The 24,614-nt window shown below is 40.5% G+C and overlaps 1 protein-coding gene across 1 annotated transcript; it reads left to right on the top strand.

Moving 5' to 3' along the window:
• The first annotated feature begins 12,765 nt into the window (after window positions 1–12,765).
• On the top strand, window positions 12,766–23,139 carry LOC101745062 (cytochrome P450 4c21). Its single transcript, XM_038020566.2, is given in 10 exon segments — window positions 12,766–12,935; window positions 13,562–13,651; window positions 14,109–14,219; window positions 15,121–15,306; window positions 15,824–16,017; window positions 16,795–16,858; window positions 17,672–17,861; window positions 20,319–20,470; window positions 21,473–21,652; window positions 22,887–23,139. Coding segments are annotated over 10 exon segments (1,464 nt in total). The 5' UTR covers window positions 12,766–12,793; the 3' UTR covers window positions 23,042–23,139.
• Window positions 23,140–24,614: the final 1,475 nt, after the last annotated feature.

The raw sequence follows: 24,614 nt of genomic DNA, 5'->3' as shown, positions 1-24,614 counted from the left end.
TTTGCGCATCTCTGTAATGATACCCAAACTTTTTAACTTGTCACTAGCTGGTATTTAAAGTCCATCTAGTTAAATTTGAGGAAGTTATGTCCAATTCACTCTGGCAAACCTTCTTGATGCGCCCACAATAATTACCTGAGTTTTTTTTTTTTTTTTTTTTTTTTTTATTCCAAGCCATAGGATTTACTCCAATTTAATATACCGTCGGCTTATTGCAAGAAGTCATTAAGTGACATATTCATTATTTTGGGAAAACGGCATTTTAGTTGGAATTAGTTAGTGGTTATGTTGATTAGCCCATATTATCCTTCATACATAACTACAGTGAAAAAAACTGAATGTTTTGGATTGCTTAATATGCATATTAATTAAAACAAGTGAGGGTCGGTAATCATATAACATTATATATTATTTATAAACTAAAACTAAAAGTTAATGACTTCTTGCTACTGTAAGTCGGTTTTATATGTGAATTAATTATTTCTTAAATTAAAATAAACCAACAAAATACTTATCAAACCTTATTGAAATAAACAAAAACGAATAATAACATAATAATCAAAAACATTTTTTTCATAACAGTTGACGTAAGAACTTGCAATAGCTAATATTGCCAAGTACTCACGACAACTTCGCAGTCTCAAAAGTTGTACATAATTTTATTTTTATTTTATTGCTTAGATGGGTGTACGAGTTCACAGCTCACCTGTTATTAAGTGGTTACTGGAGCCCATTGACATCTACAATGTAAATGCGCCACCCACCTTGAGATATAACTTCTAAGGTATCAGTATGGTCACAACGCTGCCTCACCTATACAGAGGAGGGCCATTTGGATTGTTGATAATCCCATTCTCACGTATCGTTTGGAACCTCTGGGTCTGCGGAGGACTTCGGTTCCCTCTGTATTTTGTACCGTATGTTCCATGGGGAGTGCTCTGAGGAATTGTACGAGATGATACCGGCATCTCGTTTTTACCATCGCACCGCCCGCCACCGGAGTAGAGTTCATCCATACTACCTGGAGCCACTGCGGTCATCCGCAGTGCGTTTCCAGAGATCTTTTTTGCCACGTACCATCCGGCCATGGAATGAGCTCCCACGGTGTTTCCCGAGCGCTGTGACATGTCCTTCTTCAAACGAGGCTTGTGGAGAGTATTAAACGGTAGGCAGCGGCTTGGCTCTGCCTCTGGCATTGCTGAAGTCCATGAGCGACGGTAAACACTCACCATCAGGTGGACCGTATGCACGTCTGCCTACAAGGGCAATAAAAAAAAACCTTTGAAGCCGAAACGCATTTCTGCTTCACGGCAGAAATAGGCGGGGTTGTGGTACCCACCCGTACGGACTCACAAGAGGTCCTACCACCAGTAATTACGCAAATTATAATTATGCGAGTTTATTACACGATGTTATTCCTTCACCGTGGAAGTAGATCGTGAACATATTTTGTTAAGTACGTATTTCATCAGAAAAATTGGTACCCGCCTGCGGGATTCGAACCCCGGTGCATCGCTAGATACGAAAGCACCGGACGTCTTATCTTTTAGGCCACGACGACTTAAATAATAAACTAAAAATAATTTTCTTCTCCCTGTTAGTCAGTCACTCATGTATTCATTCAATAATGTATTTTTTAATGAAATTAGGAACTGAGCTTAAACACCATACAAAAACATAAAACAAATAAAAAAAGATCTAGGTTAAAAAAATCTGTATCAGAGGTTTCTTCTTCAGGAAGATAATTCTTTATCAGGTATATTATTATACCAATGGTGTAGCTCTGCAGGCTAGGTCTTTAAAATTGGAAACGTAGTCATACCTATATTGAACAATTTTAAGTCGGTTTTTCCAAGCTTGAAGCATTTAACCTTCAAACACTGTAGTCCTACAGTGTCAATTGACTTATTAAACATTAATTTGTTTCTCAACTCTTTTAGGCTCAAGATATCAGAGTGGCTCATTAGGTACTATAGGTTCATACGGCGTCTTTGCTGTTTTTTTTTCTTTTTTAGCTTTCTGTTCGATCTAGCCAATCTTAAAACATTACAGAGGTCTATCATAGAAAAAATTGGCATAAGACACATTTGATTCTCGATAGAACTATGCATATTATCGACCTCCATATTATGTGTGTGGCCCAATTCTAAATACTTACGTTCAACCACCTCAAGGTGGGTAACTTGAACTAAGTATAGCATTAAGAATAACAGAAACTGATTACGTTCTTGCATCAGCTCGCTGAGTTTCTCGCCGGGTCTTCTCAGTGGGTTGCGATTCCGATCCGGTAGTAGATTCATTCACGAAGCAGCTGTTCTTGAGTTGTTAGGTCTTCTTCGGAGGCGCACGGACAGCTGTTAGCAAATCCCACCCCTCTTGCCTGAGCCTTTGCTAGCCCACATGTCCTGGTGAATCTGGAAAGGCCTCCGGGCCACCAGTAATCCTTCAATCCTAAAAAAATATAAAAAAGCCTGTCTGGTGTTACAGTGATTACTGCAGCTCATAGAGATCCAACGTGAAAGCCACCACCCATCTTGAGACCCGAAATCTAAATCTAAATTGTTCCGTATGCTGCTTCGCTTCGATGGTGGTACCAACTCGTACGGGCTTGCCATACGCCATACCAACCATCCTATCAGTAAATACAAGTTGGCAATCGTAGTCCACTGGTATGATTCTCAGATAACGATGTTGCCCGTTCTCCAGTGTATCATTTAACATCTTCTACACCCGTGGAAAGAATGATGCTATTGTAGGTCAGGTGTTTGCTTGCTAGGTTGTGCGAAGGTTGTTCAGAACATCAATTGCTCCAACATATTGCTTCCTCGTCCTTGTTTGAAACATTTATTTCGTTGCATTTTGTCAGAAATCATTAACTTCTATAACAGGCGTGGTAATCAATGTATCTCGCCGCAAACTGAGCGAGCGAGGCAGTACTCTTTCGTCCCGCGCAAACCCACCCTCACCCGCGTTCGTCGGTTTCGTCTTATGCCCCGTGTTTCCTAGACAAGCTGTTTTGTCGCATTTCACCAAACCCTATATAACTCACTAAACTACAACCGAGGAACCACGTAGCCTGCAAGAAGTTACTATGTTCTTTTAATCGATGTTAACTTATTAAAATCATGCCATCAACAAAATGGAAAAAATAAGGAAAAAGAATAAATGATTTTATGGAAATCTTAATATTATGATTTATATTACATTAATATCGATAAAAATCATTAAGATTACTTATTGTGCATTTGTGATGAAATGATTCATTACAGAAACTAACTAAATGTAAATAATGAATTTTATCGAAAGGCAATTTTAAGCTATATTATACTACACTGTTTTGATAAAATTAATTAGATGCTGAAAATGAGTTCTGTAATGTAATGTATGCTGTTTTCAAATAATTATCCATTTAATAAAAATAACTAGTGCTGCTTAGTGAATCTTTGTAAATGCCGGACTTCCAAAGTTGCAATTATCAATTTTCTACCAAAGACGTAACGGCTAAAATTGGCCAGCTAGAAATTTGTGTGTTTTTGCATTTTGTAGAATATGCAAAAATGAGCCCATTATAGATAAAAACGCATTTAGTGATTTTTTGCAGTTAATGAGTTCTTGCAATAAGCCGACGATACTAGCTAAGTCATTATTGATTGTAGTAAAAGCAACAGGCAATACTTCTAGCAGCGCTTGCGTATATGGGGATCGTCTGTCTACAAGTGGTAAATTGAAAGAAATAAGTTAGTCAGATACAGAATATATGGGACGCCATGGCAGCTCTCTTTTTTACTGGTGGTAGGACCTCTTGAGAGTCCGCGCGGGTAGGTACCACCACCCTGCTTATTTCTGCCGTGAAGCAGTAATGCGTTTCGGCTTGAAGGGCGGGGCAGCTGTTGTAACTATACCTGAGACCTTGGAACTTATGTCTCAAGGTGGGTGGCGCATTTACGTTGTAGATGTCTATGGGCTCCAGTAACCACTTAACACCAGGTGGGCTTTGAGCTCGTCCACCCATCTAAGCAATAATAAAAATAAAAGGAGATGGCTCCAAGCGATGCCACTGGTGTTCCGGAATACCCGGTTGGACCAGAAACATCCTACCGGGTCGGAACGCCATTAACTGTCAACCAAACGTTCTTTCAATAGTTTTGTTGACTGCTGTTGTTTATAGAACGAAGTTAGCGCGTTGCGCGGGCTTGACCTCCTGAGGTTGTGCCATGAGGGGAAGGTGCCTTCCAGACTGGTTGATAGCGGCGATCGATAGGTGCGGAGAGGGAAGAGTGAGAAAAATCGCTGTAAAAAGAACCAACGAAGAGGGACGTCCGGCAGCTTTAACGATATCAATAGATTACTAAAATAATGTGTTACAATGAATTTTAAAATACCTGAACCTTGTCTCTGAACGACAGGGCACTCATATTAAAAAACTACGAGACGAGGTCACTCGTTTTAACAAAACAATATTATTATGAGAAACGAAAAAGTGAAGAAGCATTGTTAAGTTCTTCGAATTCAGCTTTTCGTTTTGTCTTCATTCGTTTTATTGTAGTCACAAATTAACAAATAATAATTGTAATTTTATCAAAGGTTTTCTGTTAGTTGTAGAGCGTATTGTGAGCCCGCACAGAAAGATATTACGGCCTTACTTTTTTGTGCCGCCAAGCATTCATTCGATCCGCTTGGAACGATGGGAGAGATGGGAGGTTATTCAATTAAGATTTCAATTACCAATCTCAAGTGGGCAGCGGCATTACCGGAATAAAATATTTCTTGTGTCCCTCATTAATCTATAAGCTATTCGTTGTTTCGTAGAATTGTTGGTCTATCCGTAACGATAGGATTTTTTAACGCTTACGGTCTCGCAAATCAACGTGATCAGGTTTCTGACTTTTTGCGTGACCATCAAATTGATATATTTTTAGTGCAGGAGACCCTACTTAAGCCCGCGCGCCGTGACCCTAAAATCGCGAACTATAACATGGTCAGTCTCTGCTCGTGGTGGTGGTACCGTCATTTACTATAGAAGAGCCCTGCATTGCGTCCCGCTCGATCCTCCCGCGCTCGCTAATATCGAAGCATCAGTGTGCCGAATCTCACTAACGGGACACGCGCCGATCGTTATCGCGTCCGTTTATCTTCCACCGGATAAGATCGTTCTAAGCAGTGATATCGAGGCGCTGCTCGGCATGGGGAGCTCTGTCATTCTGGCGGGCGACCTTAATTGTAAACACATCAGGTGGAACTCACACACTACAACCCCGAATGGCAGGCGGCTTGACGCGTTAGTCGATGATCTCGCCTTCGATATCGTCGCTCCGCTAACCCCGACTCACTACCCGCTAAATATCGCGCATCGCCCGGATATACTCGACATAGCGTTATTAAAAAACGTAACTCTGCGCTTACACTCGATCGAAGTAGTTTCAGAGTTAGATTCAGACCACCGTCCCGTCGTTATGAAGCTCGGTCGCGCTCCCGATTCCGTTCCTGTCGCGAGGACTGTGGTGGATTGGCACACACTGGGCATCAACCTGGCTGAATCTGATCCACCATCGCTCCCGTTTAGCCCGGACTCTACCCCGTCTCCTCAGGATACCGCCGAAGCCATAGACATCTTAACGTCACACATCACCTCGACATTAGACAGGTCATTGAAACAAGTTGTAGCGGAGGACTTCCTTTACCGCTTCAAATTGTCCGACGATATTAGGGAACTCCTTAGAGCTAAGAACGCCTCGATACGCGCCTACGACAGGTATCCTACCGCGGAAAATCGTAGTCGAATGCGTGCCCTACAACGCGACGTAAAGTCTCGCATCGCCGAAGTCCGAGATGCCAGATGGTCTGATTTCTTAGAAGGACTCGCGCCCTCCCAAAGGTCTTACTACCGCTTAGCTCGTACTCTCAAATCGGATACGGTAGTAACTATGCCCCCCCTCGTAGGCCCCTCAGACCGACTCGCGGCGTTCGATGATGACGAAAAAGCAGAGCTACTGGCCGATACATTGCAAGCCCAGTGCACGCCCAGCACTCAATCCGTGGACCCTGTTCATGTAGAATTAGTAGACAGTGAGGTAGAATGCAGAGCCTCCTTGCCACCCTCGGATGCGTTACCACCCGTCACCCCGATGGAAGTTAAAGACTTGATCAAAGACCTACGTCCTCGCAAGGCTCCCGGTTCCGACGGTATATCCAACCGCGTTATTAAACTTCTACCCGTCCAACTCATCGTGATGTTGGCATCTATTTTCAATGCCGCTATGGCGAACTGTATCTTTCCCGCGGTGTGGAAAGAAGCGGACGTTATCGGCATACATAAACCCGGTAAACCAAAAAATCATCTGACGAGCTACCGCCCGATTAGCCTCCTCATGTCTCTAGGCAAACTGTATGAGCGTCTGCTCTACAAACGCCTCACAGACTTCGTCTCATCCAAGGGCATTCTCATCGATGAACAATTCGGATTCCGTACAAATCACTCATGCGTTCAACAGGTGCACCGCCTTACGGAGCACATTCTTGTGGGGCTTAATCGACCAAAACCGTTATACACGGGAGCTCTCTTCTTCGATGTCGCAAAAGCGTTCGACAAAGTCTGGCACAACGGTTTGATTTTCAAACTATTCAACATGGGCGTGCCGGATAGTCTCGTGCTCATCATACGGGACTTCTTGTCGAACCGCTCTTTTCGATATCGAGTCGAGGGAACCCGCTCCTCCCCACGACCTCTCACAGCTGGAGTCCCGCAAGGCTCTGTCCTCTCACCCCTCCTATTTAGCTTATTCGTTAACGATATTCCCCGGTCGCCGCCGACCCATTTAGCTTTATTCGCCGACGACACGACTGTTTACTATTCCAGTAGAAACAAGTCCCTAATCGCGAAGAAGCTTCAGAGCGCAGCCCTAGCCCTAGGACAGTGGTTCCGAAAATGGCGCATAGACATCAACCCAGCGAAAAGTACTGCGGTGCTATTTCAGAGGGGAAGCTCCACACGGATTTCCTCCCGGATTAGGAGGAGGAATCTCACACCCCCGATTACTCTCTTTAGACAACTCATACCCTGGGCCAGGAAGGTCAAGTACCTGGGCGTTACCCTGGATGCATCGATGACATTCCGCCCGCATATAAAATCAGTCCGTGACCGTGCCGCGTTTATTCTCGGTAGACTCTACCCCATGATCTGTAAGCGGAGTAAAATGTCCCTTCGGAATAAGGTGACACTTTACAAAACTTGCATAAGGCCCGTCATGACTTACGCGAGTGTGGTGTTCGCTCACGCGGCCCGCACACACATAGACACCCTCCAATCTCTACAATCCCGCTTTTGCAGGTTAGCCGTCGGAGCTCCGTGGTTCGTGAGGAACGTTGACCTACACGACGACTTAGGCCTCGAATCTATCCAGAAATACATGAAGTCAGCGTCGGAACGGTACTTCGATAAGGCTATGCGTCATGATAATCGCCTTATCGTTGCCGCCGCTGACTACTCCCCGAATCCTGATCACGCAGGAGCGAGTCACCGTCGACGCCCTAGACACGTCCTTACGGATCCATCAGATCCAATAGCCTTTGCATTAGACGCCTTCAGCTCTAACACTAGGAGTAGGCTTAGGGACCCCGGTAACCGTACTCGTCGAACTCGACAAAGAGTTCGCCGTGCAACCTAACCCATGAATCAGCTCGCTGAGTTTCTCGCCGGATCTTCTCAGCGGGTCGCGATTCCGATCCGGTAGTAGATTCATTCGCGAAGCAGCTGCTCTTGAGCTGTTAGGTCTCCTTCGGAGGCGCTCGGGTAGCTGTTAGCTGTATCTTCGAAACTCCTCTGCTCTCATGGGCGGGATTACTTTTGTATTTGCTGGCGATTTCCGACTTCCTTCCCGTCATTAATAGAGGCACGCGAGCAGATATTATCACAGCATGTTTGAAATCGTCCCCTTTATGGACTTCGATTGAAAATTTAAAATTACAAACAAATATGAGAGCACATCTTCATGGAATCACAAATAGTGATTTTCCACAACAATTGCTAAAACTTGGGGAAGGAATTTTTCCTACTCCAAATTTAAGCGAAAATTGTAATATCCTTCTGGATGAGTCACTAGGCCAAATATTCCATAATTTAGATCATTTTATAGAAGCAGTTTACCCTGATATCAAGAATTTGCACGAAAAGGACTTTCATTGGTTGTGTTCGAGAGCAATAGTGTCACCTAGGAATGTCAACGAAATCAACAATTTGATTTTACAAAAAGTTCCTGGCCAAGTAAAAAATTACAAATCGATCGACACCGTCACTAACATCGCAGACGCAGTCCATTATCCACAGGAATTTCTAAATTCACTGAATCCTTCTGGACTGCCACCACACGAATTGACGTTAAAAATCGGAATTCCAATCATGCTATTGAGAAATTTAAGCCCTCCGAGTATGTGCAATGGAACAAGACTGCTTATTAAAGAATTAAAGGACCATTTAATTGTAGCGACCATTATTACCGGCCCAGCAGCTGGTCGGCTAGCTCATATTCCGAGGATACCGATGATCCCAACTGATTTGCCAATCCCGTTTAAACGACTCCAATTTCCGCTGAAAATATTTTTCGCGTTGACTATTAACAAGTCCCTAGGTCAAACCTTCGAATTAGTAGGGATCGACCTACGAAAGGAATGTTTTACTCATGGCCAATTGTATGTGGGCTATCACGAGTTGGATCTGCTTATAATCAATTTATTTTGCTGCCACAAAATAAAACAATATCGAATATCGTTTACAGGGAAGCTCTAACCCAATAAATTTAATGATATATGATTTGTAGTTAAGTATGATATTATAACAATAAATTAGTCAATATTAACAATACCTAAATTGAATTATTAACATTAGAACAAAAATTATTTTAATATCCTAGCTTTTATTTAGGTATCTCTCTTTTAGTAACCTCCTATGCAAAAATAAGGGTGTAAATGTGGTGTATATATGTATATGTGTATCTAAATAAAAAAAGTGAAAATAAACCTAAATCAAGAAAAAACATAAAAATACGTAAACCGCAAAAAAAAAAAAAAATAGAAAAAATAGAAAAAATAACACTTAGAGAATAAAAATAGGTGTCGTATAGAATAGTAGCTGGATACACATAATAAAATAATCATCAAATGTATAATATCCAAACCTTATAGTATACTCTGTTTTAGTATCCTCCAGTGCAAAAAGAAGGGTGTATGTATTAGGTATGTAAATATTTAAAAATATCGATGTAGGTCAAAAAATTGTTCTTCCTACCTATGCTGATAGCCTTGAAAGGCTATTTCAGCTTCTCCTTGAGCTCACGGGGCTCAAACCGGAAGTGTTGCTAGCACTGGCCCTAGCAAGAGCAGTTCTTCGCAGAATCTACAACCGGATCGGAAACGCGACCCACTGAGAAGATCCGGCGAGAAACTCAATGGGCTGTGTTTATGGGTTAATTTACTCGCCGATCCCTTTATCGCAAGCGACGGGTTCGGAGGACGATGACCGGTGGTATATAATAGTAAGTATAGGTACGCACAAAACACTTAACAAATATAACAAAAATATATGTACTGTAAATACGCGCAGTACTCTGGACGACTGCAACAAATGTCTTATTTTTATAAACGGATACACCAACCGTGCGAAGCCGGGCCGGGCAGCTATTATCAATAAATTAAGTGATTCCGACGCGGACGAAGTCGTGGGTTTCAGCTATGCATCATATAGTCGTTCATTTTTGCGAATCAATTTTCACAATGAATTACTATTAATAACGATTGAATAAGCCCCACGCGGACGAAGTCGCAGGCTACGGCTATACTATGTAAAGAAACAACCTCTTTAGTTTTGAAAAGATTTTTCATAAACAAGTTCACTCACCTATCATTCAATGTAGAGAAATAATTCAATATTACCTAACATAATACTATTGTTTAGAATATTAATTTAAATATAGTTAGTTATAAAGGGCTTTAAATGTTGTTTTATATTTATATTACAGAAAGCACAGTTAAGTCTTTCATTGTCTGGAGTATTCGATATCAGCATATGTTGTATTTAAATATAAAAAACGAGTCCCTATTTCCCTTGGTCACGACATCACGCACGAACGGCTGGACCGATCGCGCTAATTCTTTTTTTGTTACTGCCAGGAGAATGTTCTCATGAAAGAAAAAAAATAGGAAAATTGCGCGGCAAATTAAGAAAGCTAAAAAAACTTAATCACCGTATGAAATTTTCTAATGTAGCCTTATGGTGTTTGAAATAACATTGACAGAATGCGTTTTTTTTTTTTTTTATTGCGTTGATGGGTGTTCGAGCTCATAGCCCACCTGGTGTGAAGTGGAGCCCATAGACATCTACAACGTAAATGCGCCACCCACCTTGAGATATAAGTTCTAAGGTCTCAGTATAGTTACAACGGCTGCCCCGTCCTTCGAACCGAAACGCATTACTGCTTCACGGCGGAAATAGGCGGGGTGGTGGTACCTACCCGTGCGGATTCCCAAGAGGTCCTACCACCAGTGATGAGTTCATGGCAAACCATTGCTATTGGAACAATAAACGTTGTGTGCCAATATTGCAAGGCATTTAAGCATAAACATGAAGCTCCTGGATTGTGTTGTGCGAGCGGTCAACTCAAATTGACGCAATTGGTACCGCCACCGGAGCCACATTCATTGGTTTGGAAATGGGACATTCATTGGAAATAAACCAGATTCTAAGCATTTTTTGACTCATATCCAGCAATACATTAATTATTATTGCTTTGAAATGACGTCATTTGGAGCTACAAAAGCTAGTCAAGAAAATTTTATGCCAACTTTCAAGATTAGTATATTGAAAAACAATGAACTTTTACCAACACCTGTCTGTTGCAAAACACGTTGGCAGGCTTCAATTAAAATGGTGTATCAATTGAAAGGCCCTAAATTACATTTGTAGCTATACGAATTGCCAAAAGTAGCCAGAAATGACTAGGCAATAAATAGGGGATAGGGAAATGGCAATGCTGACAAAGTATTTTGAAAGCCACGTGGTAGAACCTAATGGTGGTACTACAAACAATCCGCTATTTTCTCAGGTTCAGATTTGTTTAAAAGAAAATTCAATAAAATCAATAATAAATAATAGTCCCCGAAGCGAAGCGAGGGCGGGTCGCTAGTTATTTATAAATATTTTCACCATCTACGTAAATGAACGGTAAAATTTTGCGTTATCCCAAAGTAACTCCACGCGGACGAAATCTCGGGCAAAAGCTAGTACAAGATACAAAGTATCCAATGTGCTAATCTAAATTATAATTTATATATCTGAGCGGTTTCACTACAATTTTACTCGTATTATCCTCATCATTCGGCTATTGTGTGATCGAGGAACAAAAAGCAACCATCATAAGCGATTCCCTTCCAATATTTAAGAACAAAATTATAAAAAGTTGTTGTTGAACCTCAGCCTCAGCCTTGGTCTGAGTACTCGGGTATTACTGCTCTTGTTGTCTTTCTTTTGTTTTTAATTTTTTATTATTATTAATAGTATTGTTAAATCTCTATTAATATATTAATGTAATGCATGCTGTGATTGCCTATAATTAGAGTTGCAGTTATCAATTGCTCTATACATATCAATGTTATTTTATGTCTTACTGTAAACCCTGTCGGTAATCCTTAAATAAATAAATAAATAAATAAATAATTTTAGCGATGACACATAAATAAGTCATCAATGTCATCTCGTCGTTGGCGGCATCCCATCCCGTTGGTGGGTGCCAAGAAAAGCACGGCAGTACTTTTCAAAACAGGTCGCTCTCCGTTTACCATTGCAAATGTCTCCTTCCGTATTAGGCGTGATAATTCAATTCCAGCCATAAAAAACTTTGGTTAGCATGTCTTGGACTTCGAAGGTCAAATACCTAGGTGTCACCCTCGGCAGAGATATGATATTCTGTCCCCATATGAAGACCGTCTGCGACCAAGTTGCATTTTTGCTCGGTCGATTTTACACCACCATTTGCAAACGGAACTATATTGTCCCTTCATAAGATCAGTCCCTTCTACATACGCTTGAATACGTTCCGTCATGTCTTACGCAAATGTAGTGCTCCTTCACAGTGATTTGACTCCCAGGCCCATTCTGTATGTTAGCCGTCGGAGCACATGGTACGCGAGGAATGTACTTTTTCGAAAAAACGGCACATCATTTTAACGCTCTGATCGTCGACATTTCTAGCATTTGTTCATCCTACCTAGGTGACTTGCCGCCGCGAAAAAAGCCGCCGTCGTCCAAAACATGTGTTGTTGGATCTTCCGGATCCACACTTTGTGCTTTTAAGCTGTCGACGCACTAAGTTCGACGTGCAATCTAGCTCATAGACAGCCTGCTACCCTCCCAGATCTTCTCAGTAGGTCATGATTCTGATCCGATATTAGGTTCAGCGAAGTACCGTTCTTGCTAGGACTGGTGTTCGCAAGTTCTTTCAGGATAAGTCCATGAGCACCTATCCGCCCGAGCATAGCTGGAATAGCGCCTTAGCTTACCAGCGCTGGATAGGTTGGATAGGTGGGTGTAAAATTGAATAAACTGTTCCGAAAATCCGTCTTGCCCACTTGACATCACGTAACGGCTCGCCACACATATGTTTATTTCATTATTTGTCAAAGGTCAGACAAAGTTAAGATATTCTAAACAAAAAGAACCCACTAGAATTGTTTTGTTGTAACGTGATATAAGACAGATACTTCGGTACTTAAGGACAGTTTCATTTCTCAGCTCTTAGATATCAAGATGTTTATTCCAATTATCTTAGTTGTTGTTTGTGTCTTGTTGCTATTCTATTCCATCGCTGAGCGTCACAGTAATGTTCCTTTGTGTAATAATTATTTGCCTGTTATTGGACATACCCACTTGATTATCGGGGGCGGCAAAAGTAAGTTTTTGATTCGTCGGAAGGTTTAATTTTTGCTTATTACATGTAATATTAAAGTATTCCCTGACGCTCATCAGTTTTAGCAATGCTAGAACTATTAGACAGAAATAACTACTTTTAGGGTTTGATCACGCTGTTATTCTCTTTATTTAAAATTTATTTCGAATATTTTACCGTCTATGTCATATAATTATTATATATTAAATATTACTAAATGTTAATAAATTACTTTAATTAAATAAAATTACACGTTAATATATATTATTAAATATTATTGTGATAACCGTTCACCAAAAAAATTTTGTGTGTTGAGCGTTTAAGGCAAAACATTTAAAACATTATCAGATAGTCGCTGGGTAATGCCGGGGCAATGTTGGATGTCCCTAAGCGCCACTGATCACTTATTTTCACACCGTGCGCATTTTGGCTTCGAAGGCTAGCTTCAAAACATAATAAGCACTGTAATACAAGTTGATGACACAAGTTGAAAACGGCGGCTCTAGGCGATTAAGTCTCGTAATTCATTAGTACTATTTTATACATAGAGAATTTTCTATTTTACTATACCTATATATACAAAACGAACAATAATGAGCTTTCTTTCTATGTTTATTCACACTTTTCAGGATTACTGCAAACTGTGAAATATGCATGCGAAGAGTCAAACAAGAAGGGCGGTGTCGCGATTCTAAGATTAGGACTCTCAAATTACTATTGTATGTAGATTTTTTATCAATTAAGACGAATATAAATGTAATCATTAATAATGAATGTATTAGTAATAAATTTAAGATTAAGCCGCTAAAGTAATTTTAGTTATGATCAGTGAAAATTGAAGAAAATATTAATTTGGAATAACTTTGGAATAAATAGTATTTCTAAGTAAAATTTAACCTTTAATTTAATATAAATAGTTTAAGGCAGGTAAAGGGGGTCTTTGGGATTTGCCAAATGCTTAACTGTGTTACTGGCATTGTCGAGGTTCATGTGCAACACTAACCATTCGCTACCGACTTGTTTGCCCTCGAAGGTAATGAAAGTATATAAAAAATAACCAAATGGTGAGTCATGAACAAGTCTGCGCATTAATGATTAAGTTTTCCGTAAATTATAAAACCACAAAAAAATATACTAAGAAGTATACAATCAAATTACTTTACATGTTGATTACAGTTATAACAGACCCAGAAGACAATTTGACAGTAGCCAACGGCACACTTCAGAAACATTTTGTCTATCAGTTCGCGAGCAACTGGTTGGGGGATGGTCTCATCACGTCATCGGGTGAGTTTGATTTTGAAAATTCTCTAAAAATAGTGAGCATCGAGTGCTTTTATTTATTTATTTTTTATTGTCTTTGTGGGCAGATGAGCATACGGCCCACCTGATGGTAAGTGGTCACCGTCGCTCATGGACGTCAGCAATGCCAGGGGCAGAGCCAAGCCGCTGCCTACCATTAAGTACTCTCCGCAAGCCTCGTTTGAAGAAGGACACGTCATAGCGCTCGGAAAACATCATGGAGGGGAGTTCATACCAAAGCCGGAAGGTACATGGCAAAAGAGATCTTTGAAAAGAAAAGATCTTGCTTGTTGGTTGGTTGGTGGTCATCGATACTTCTAGGCATCACCACGTATATGCGCCCACCCACACCAAGACGAAAGGTCGAAATTTCAATTGTAACGTTTTTTTTATTGCTTAAATGGGTGGACGATCTCACAGCCCATCTGATGTTAAGTGGTTTGAAACTCATAGATATCTACAACGTAAATGCGCCACCCACATTGAGATATAAGTTCTAAGGTCTCAGTATGGTTACAACGGCTACCCCAACCTTCAAACCGAAACGCATTACTGCTTCACGGCAGAAATAGGCGGGGCGATGGTACATACCCGTGCAGACTCACAAGAGGTCCTACCACCAGTGATTACGCAAAATATAATTTTGCAGATTTGATTTTTATTACACGATGCTATTCCTTCACCGTGGAAGTCAATCGTGAACATTTGTTAAGTACTTATTTCATTAGAAAAATTGGTACCCGCCTGCGGGATTCGAACACCGGTGCATCGTTACATACGAATGCATCGGACGTCTTATCCTTTAGGCCACGACGATCTACACAGTCCATACTGACTTGCAGGGGCATTGTGTATAAGTCAGTATTCATGCTATGATGAATTTCAGGAGAGACATGGAAGCGTCACCGCAAACTATTGAACCCGGCGTTCAGTCAGCAAATGTTAAACATCTATACAGTTGTATTCAACCGTAAATCCAGAAATCTGATTTCTGCCATCGAAATCCAAATGAAGAGCGGCCCGGTGCTTATCGACACAGTTTTCAGAGAAATGGCTTTAAATACATTATTATGTGAGTAGCGTATGAAAGTTTTTTTTGTCGAACAAATAGGTCTTAGCTGCCACTGTTGATTATGTACTACAACTACTGCGCTGTCGCTTTGACTCCAAAGTGGGTCTTGGTCTCCGACAGTAAACGATGATCAGTTTAGTCGATAGTCATGATGTTACCTCGTAAATCTATTTACAATATTTGGGTCATAAATTAATATGCAAACAACTATATCTAATAAGAATACTAGACGGCATAGCCCAATGTTGTTTATGTTCCTTGCGAGATATAAAATGAACACAATAGCCAGGTATCTTGTGAAAAGGGTGATGATGCCAGTGCCGTATTACAAGATCCTAGTTGTAATCGGTATCGAGAAAGTGTGGGCTTATTGCAAACGTATTCACTCAAGCCATGTATGTTGAACATCATTGACAAAATCGCAGTTTAGACTTTTGCGTGAATTTGCTTTTAGATTCTATATTCGGTAGCACAAAACATTAGATATCTATTTCATTCTATGAATTTTCCAATACAGCAACGGCATTCGGCATAGAAGAGGAAGATTCTGATTTCAACAAGAAGTATATTCATGCTGTTGATGTAATATTGGCTCTGCTGACACGTAGGTTCCAGAACCCTCTATTGCACTATCCGTTCTTTTACAAACTGAGCGCTTTAAAGAAAAAAGAGGAAGAAGTGATCGAGACAATACTAACGGCGTCGAAAAAGGTGAGGGCATCATCACATTTAGCGTAGCGTTCGCATGGACTTTCACATATTTTCACCAGACAAAAGATGACAAAATATTTGAAGGATCCGGAGGAGCTCATCAGATGCGCATTGGAAGCAGTAGGACTGTGAGTGAGAGTTGACTGTGAGTGCGAGAGACCACCGCTGAAACATTTCCTTAGCTTGGCAATCCAAATATGGAAAATGCATCCATGTCGTATACATCTTCAGATGTCTGCGAAAGAATTATGGGAGCTCTCGTTCTCTTTCGTGTCCCGCACTCACTTTCACTCAGACAGTACAATCGCAGAAGTCTCACTTCGCTCTGTGTCCACTCGTAGCCATTGAGTATCATCCATTCCAGTTTTCTATAGAAGGACAAAAAATTAGATCTTCTTTATTTTTTCATACTTTTGGGACATTTTATAAAAGTGAAATTAACTTCTGTATTAAAAACCAGAATTAGTATTAAAACCAGTTTATTTAATAACCAATCTCTTTTTTTAAATAATTCAAATACTGAAAACTTTTGCTTAATAGAAATGTAGCTACTTATCTATATTTTTGTTTGTGATCGTCTTCACTTTGCTCGCGCATCTTTCGTCCGTCTAGCGAGCTTATTTTATTTATATATTTTATTTATTTTATTTCATATATTTTCATATATTTTTTTAATAAAAAGTAACTACATTTAGCGATTTTGTAAATTCAATGAATTGATTGTTAGTACTATTTATGTTTTCTTTTATTTAATTAGATCTTGTGTGCAATTTTCAGATCATAAAAAATAAACGGGAATCTTTGAATAAAGAACGATCTAACGAAAATAGCTATACTACTGGTACGTAACCTAGAAACTGTTAATTATTTATTTCAACGTCGAGTTCAATTTTATACTTGTGCTAATTATTTAATGATCATCATCATTAAATAACTCATTTAATGATCATCATAATTAAATAACTCATTTAATGATCATCATAATTAAATAACTCATTTAATGATCATCTGCTCAAAAATTTGAAACATCATATTGGTTATCGTCTAAACAAGACGTCTGGTGCATTCGTGTCAAACACATGCCTCAAAGATAATAAAGAACAAATTTTCAACAAACTAAATCAGTGTTAGATAAAATTTCATCTAAATCTGCCATTGAATGTATTTCTTGTTTTTCGAATTTATATTTTAGTCAAACGCAAATGACAAAAACCTATATATCAGTGATATATTATTGATATGATATTTTTTTTATTGGTGGCAGGGCCTCTGTGAGTCCTCACAGGTAGGTACCACCACCCCGCCTATTTTTGCCGTGAAGCAGTGATGCGTTTCGGTCTGAAGGGTGGGATAGCTATTGTATACTGAGACCTTACAACTTATATCTCAAGGTGGGTGGCGTATTTACGTTTTAGATGTCTATGGACTCCAGTAACCACTTAACGCCAGGTCCTTTCTATGACCTCGTCCACCCATCTAAGCAATAAAAAAAAGGTTTATAACCTTGACAAGTCTGCCGCCTAGGAAGTATGCAATGCGCAAATCTGTTCGGTAGTCGATCGTATTCGTGTGATCGTAAAGTTTGGGGCTGCACTGCTCTTTCGGTTTCGGTTGGGCGGTTCTCTTCGAGTTATAATTTCATCAAACGTTACAGAAAGAAAATTCAAATCAATGTTAGAGCTGCTCTTGAAAGACTCGGATGGCGATGCCTTAACGGACGAAGAGATCAGGGATGAAGTCGATACACTTATACTTGCTGGATCTGATACATCGTCACAGCTCACGTTGGTTGTCGTGATGGTATTGGGCTCATACCCTGAAATCTAGGATAAAGTTTACCAGGAGTGAGTTTATAGTTTATATTTATGAAAACAATTTGTAGAATTTTTTAGTTTCGAATACAGAAGGTATTCGAATATTTCTTAATTCCATCTTGCTCAGTACATTGTACAGAAGCTTATCATTGAAGTCAATTAAGCTGGCTGGCTGTCTTTTTTTGCCTACCTATGCTGATAGCCTTAAGAGGCTATTTCAACTTCGCCCTAACATGAAGGTGAGCTCACGGGGCTCAAAACGGAGTGTTGCTAACACTGGCCCTAGCAAGAGCAGCGCTTTTCAGAATCTACCACCGGATCGGAAACGCGACCCACTGAGAAGATCCAGCGAGAGACTCAGTGGGCTGTGTATGGGTTAATTCGCTCGCCGAGCCCTTCGTCGCAAGCGACGAGTTCGAGGCGGACGGTGACCATTGCTTGTGGTACCTAAAAGCACCGTTAATGAATCGGAATGATCCGTAATGACCTGTATTGGGTGACTTCGACTATTTACCATTCGGTCTACAGGATCGGGTATGTAATTCCCAGCGGCCACGACAAGGGGGTTCTCATGTCGTGCCGCCTTCTCAGGGTGGCGCAATGATACCAACTGTAGATACTCACTGACTGAGTCAAGCTCCAGGTCATCATGGAGGTCCATGTTCCTTAGGAACCATGGTGCTCCGACGGCTATCCTGTAAAAACGAGATTGAATAACTTGAAAGGGTTTCAAGTTGGTGCGGGCCGCGTAAGCGAATACCTACTACACTTGCATACACGTCATGACGGGGCTTATGCAAGTTTTGTAGAGTATCATCTTATTTCCGTCCCCACATCAAAACGGTACGCGACCGTGCCGCCTTCATATTAGGACGGTTCTACCCTATGATTTGCAAGCGAAGCAAATTGTCCCTTCGAAATAAGATGATACTCTACAAAACTTGCATAAGCCCCGTCATGACGTGTACGTGTATGTATGTAGTAGGTATTCGCTTACGCGCCCCGCACTAACTTGAAACCCCTTCAAGTTATTCAATCTCGTTTTTACAGGATAGCCGTCGGAGCACCATGGTTCCTAAGGAACGTGGACCTCCATGATGACCTGGAGCTTGACTCAGTCAGTGAGTATCTACAGTTGGTATCATTGCGCCACCCTGAGAAGGCGGCACGACATGAGAACCCTCTTGTCGTGGCCGCTGGGAATTACATACCCGATCCTGCAGACCGAATGGTAAATAGTCGAAGTCACCCAATACAGGTCATTACGGATCATTCCGATTCATTAACGGTGCTTTTAGGTACCACAAGCAATGGTCACCGTCCGCCTCGAACTCGTCGCTTGCGACAAAGGGCTCGGCGAGCGAATTAACCCATAGACACAGCCCACTGAGTCTCTCGCCGGATCTTCTCAGTGGGTCGCGTTTCCGATCCGGTGGTAGATTCTGCAAAGCGCTGCTCTTGCTAGGGCCAGTTTTAGCAACACACTGTTTTGAGCCCCGTGAGCTCACCTTCATGTTAGCTTAAGGCTATCAGCATAGGTAGAAAGTCCGCACGGATTGTTTCCACAATGTTAGCTCAATTCAGCCACGAAGTAGTCAAGCTTTCCGATTCGAATGGTAGAGCTGTAGAACGTGAAGTAATCATGGCTTAAAAGATAAGGCATTCGGTGCATTTGTATAGAGCGATACGGCTGTGCCAGCGTTCGAAATTCGCAAGCAGGTACCTTTTCAGTACACTGCGGGTTTAATTAAGGACGGGTAGGTACCACTGCCCTGCTGATCTCTGCCGTCGAACAGTAATGCGGTTTGAAGGGAGGGGCAGCCGTTGTAACTATACTGAGACCTTAGAACCCATATCTCAAGGCGAGGGGCGGCATTTACGTTGTAGATGTCTATGGGCTCTCATAGCTGTGGGCTGTGAGGTCGTCCAACCATCTATGCCATAAAAATAATAAAAATAAAAATGTACTTAATACTACTTCGTGAACGACATACTGGATGGAGGAATAATATCGTGTAATTGGAATCAATCCCGAAAAAACGATGAGTATTACTACCCTACCTATTTCTGCTGTGAAGCAGTAATATGTCCTAGCTTAAAGAGTGGGGCAGCCCCTGTACAATAGAACTGAGACTAGAAGTCATGCCGAAAGCTAGGCGGTGGCATTTACGTTGGTTATGTCTATGAGCTTCGGTAACCACTTAACACCAGGTGGCTCTAGGGACTCCAATGCCAAGTGAGCGGGTGACCATGTGAGCTAGCCATTTGAAAATAAACATACTGAAGTAAAACACATAATGAAATTTGGTACGACGTGTTCGAAACGTGAAAACACTAAACTGTTACTCCCTAACTTATATCTGTTCCGTTTTATGAAGCTTACATAATTAATTTCATCAAAAATATTATTATTAGACACATACAACAAATCAGCTTAAGCATTACTGTGCGACAAAAAAATATGATTAAAATCTAATTTTATTGCAGAGTTGCATCAGTGTGCGGAGTTTCGGATGATGATGTAGAAAAACACCACCATCCGAGATTAGTTTACACAGAAGCTGTTCTGAAGGAAACGTTAAGACTATATCCGACCATTCCACTTGTTTTGAGAAAGCCGGAAAATGAAATAAAACTAAGTACGCTTGGACTTTGGACCTATATCATCATTCTCCTGCCATTCTCCTCCTCCCAGTCCCCTGGGGTCGGCGCAACATATTTTCTCCTTCCATAATCCGCTATCATATACCATTTCTTCGTTCACTCCCCTCTTACGCAAATCGCCTTTCACGCAATCCATCCATTTCTTCTTAGGTCTACATCTTCCTCTATATCCTTCCACATTCATAGTTAATACTCTCTTACCAACCTGATTGCTGTGTGTGGTGGGCGCCTAAGAATACCCCTAACCCAAACTTAGCTCATGTGTGTCGTAGAAGGCGACTAAGAGTCAAAGACTGATCAAAGCCAATACTAGACCCAAGGTCAACAAAAGCATTCTCAAGAAGGGTTGACGTCAGGCATAAAACCTCAACCTGAGGCTGGTCATAAAATTTTGCCAAAACATAGAGCAACATGAGAATGAATACGCTTGGATCTATTATACAATAATCCATAAATTTATTAATTTTAAAGAATAAAGAATACTCAACTATTTATGGAATATTATAAACGGGTTCTTACCACGACGACAACCCGTTACATAGGGTGTATAATGTGGATAGCGGGATGTGTCTGCTCTTCCATTAATTCTAAATAAAAAATTAATAAAAACATTTACGTTTTCCACTGTTAGAGAGTATCATCGTATCGATTCTCAGTTCCTGTGCCTGCTATATGATATAATTAGCACTTCGACACCATGTCACAAGTTGGGCAGAATTTGCGAATGCTCGCAATTTCCCGATCGGCGGGAAATGTCGACTAAAACCCTCTGTCAGCTGTAGCCCCTGTTACCCCAAATTCTAGTTGTATTAAAAAAAAACATTGTTAAAAGCATGAAGTGTAAAATAAATTTTAATTGTTTATCCAAAGTTCTTTCAAATACATAAGCGACTTTAATTTAGTCATAAATTCATACACGTACAATGAAACATCAATAAGTACATGCACTCACACACACAATTATGTTATTTCTTCAGAGAACTATACGATACCGGCCAACAGTAACTGCGTGTTGGGTATTTATGGTCTGAACCGCCACCCAGTGTGGGGCCCTGACGCGCACACGTTCCGGCCAGAGCGCTGGTTGGAGCCCGGAGGTGTGCCCGGCAACCCTAATGCATTCGCAGGATTCAGCGTCGGGAAACGGAATTGTATCGGTAAGCTTTATTGGAAATGTATTTACTGAACGTCCAGGCATACCGTAAGCAAATAATTAGGTAAACATGTAAACGGCTTGTCAATTTCTACCGCGATTGTTAAGATCGACCAATTAGATCAAGGAATCACTAATGCATTTCGGGTCATTATATGGTTTTAGGGTGTTATTATTTATAAAAAAAACATATTTATCTCCGACAGAAGATTTTCGGTCCATTTTTTTCATCACTAGAGCTTCCGTTCCGTCGAACGCCTCATCCGTGTTTATCGCGATTGTTAAGATCATTAATTAGATCAAGTAATGACCGGTATATCTCGGGTCTTTACACGGATCTCAGTGTTATTTATGATGTCGACGAGTGATCAGATAAGTCTACCCCATTCAAATAACTGAAGAAGTTTTTTGTCATTATATTTTTTCCAAATTTTAAACTTTCAATGGCTCTCTTGTAAAGTTGCAAAAATATCGCTTAAATCAAATATCCTTTCACGCCTCGATGTAAAAAAATCCTTAAACAATATATATTGCTCTCCGACAGAATTGCTTTGGCTCCAGTATTTCCGTCATCGTACCAAGCAGTCAGCTTCCGTTCTCTAGAACTAATACTAACTAATAGTTCCACTTGTTACGTATCATCGCTATTATATTATAAGGTTTTCAACAAAAACGCAAGATTTATCCTCTCGGTCCATCAACTCTATAACTTTTACCGGTTATTAATATCTATATATTAATACGTGAAGCAAAAACTTTGTATCCTTTTTTACGAAAATTGCGCGGACGGAGTAGTATGAAATTTTCCACACTTATAGAGAATATAGGGAAGAAGTGCACAATGCTAATATTTTTTTTAATTAATGCATAAAAGACACATTAAACCAATAAAGAAAACATTACACACACTACCATGTATTTGACGCACACACGCATGCATAATATTTATTTATTGTCAAACTTTTGTTCTTGACGTCTGTGGTCAAATTGAGAATAGATTAAATATTGTTTCTCTTTATTAATATTTTTCTATAGTAAGTATTCTAAGTAGTCTTAGCGAAATTTGTGATTATAGAAGTATATAGTCTTCGAAAATACAATCATAATAGTGTACAAACTTACAGTTCCAATTAATTTTAGTCGAATTTCGACTACTGCGCGACCTCAAGTTACAATAATTTCGCATATTTGAAATATGAATCCATTAAAGTTCAATTTTGAAACTTACATTTTGACAGGTAAAACCTACGCCCTCATATCGACGAAGATCATACTGGCGCATTTAGTACGACGATACAAAGTTACTGCAGATATATCTAAGATTGAATTCAAAATGGATGTGATTATGACACCTTCAGACAACTGCTATGTTGATTTTGAGTTAAGAAAATGAACGACTACTTAAACGTTACTATTGTCTCATGAGGAACCCTTCGTCATGACCTTTGATATTGGTATAAAAATAAAGAGTATAAAACAACTGTAACTGAATGCCGATTATTTTTTAATAAATTATTCTAGATGTCCTCTCTTTCTTCAATAAAAGCTCCGAATTAACCTCAACGCCTAACTACTACTTAGGGACTTATAGCTACGAACGCAGCGATTTACATTGTGCATTAAACATAGAGATTGAATGGAAAAAAAAGAAGTGTGATGTCGTGGGACACCGGATAGGAACGAAGTTCCTTATTATAAAAATATTAATTTTAAGTTCTATTCGAGGTATAAAAAAAATTAAACTGGAGGTTTCGCAACACCCCACGGTCATTCGGTAACGTGCGAACTTATTGTGGTACACTTCATTCACGGTTGCTTGCATAATGTATTGCGCAAACGAACGCTCTGAGATCGTGGTCAATGAATGATAAAAAAATATGTTATTTTTTGTACGTTATTACAAAGTTAAGTCGTACACTGTCCGGCTCGAAGGACCATTATGTTCGATAGCTCAGTAAAATAAAGGTTTTGTTCTTGAGGTTTTATTGTGGACTGTATATAAAGTATTAATGCAATCTTAGCCGCGAGTCGCGCGTGCGGTTCTATATCGTTCCAGTAGTGTTCTGTCTCGCTGTGTGTGTTCGGTCCTCGCCGCTCGAGTCGTCGATGCCGTGGTGGTGGTTGGACCCCCCCGCAGACCTCGTAGTCCCCGCTTGTACGTGAAGTACTGGCGCGGACACTAATAAATATCTTACGTTACGGACGTTTTTTCCTGGTTAGGGTATCTCTCCGCATCGTCCCATAAGGAACTTCGTTCCAAAAACTCGAATACAAAGTCCCCATTTAAAATGTAGAACTGATGGATAAAAAAAGCGTATTAAACAGAGACCATTCACTGACTTGTACGGCCGTCTCTTGACTGCGTCATAATTCTCATGCCGGCCACTCACATGCGGGCAAATATTCGTACATTATACGAATGTTTGCGCGCATGTGAAGGGCCGTCAAACATTCATTCGCAAGCTTAGCAGCTGTGCAAATGGTTTCGCATACTCAATTTGCGAACCCGTTTGCACTTCCTCCTACACTTGTTTACGAATGTCTCACGAATTTCTCCTCCTTTTTAATTCGTCAATAGAATATTGAAGAGAAAAAGAGTTTTGAATTCTTTCCCAGACATCATTAACAGCCATGCTGTTTTTATTTGATTTCTTTTGATAAAGATACGCTACACAGTAGACGTCACGAACTATGAAAATGGCGATACGTCCGTTACCTTCGCAATCGTCGGCGCAACTGGGTAAGCGAATGTGTGGGAGACTACTCGAAGGTTCGAGGTTCGTGCGCTTTGATGTCTGTTAAAAAATCGACACAGCTTGGAAAACCACGAATGCAGCGAAAACTTTGCATAATAATTTGCAAATGTCGTCCTACACTTGCGGGTTTGCGTATTCGTGCGCATGTGAGTGACCGGTGTCAGAGACGGAGGTAATTGCGAAGTACTTTAAACGGTTGGTGATTATGGC

Source organism: Bombyx mori, chromosome 26 (assembly GCF_030269925.1).
Source record: "Bombyx mori chromosome 26, ASM3026992v2".
NCBI classification, from domain to species: domain Eukaryota; kingdom Metazoa; phylum Arthropoda; class Insecta; order Lepidoptera; family Bombycidae; genus Bombyx; species Bombyx mori.
Note: the sequence above shows the minus strand (reverse complement) of the source record. Positions and strands in the feature narration are given on the sequence as shown.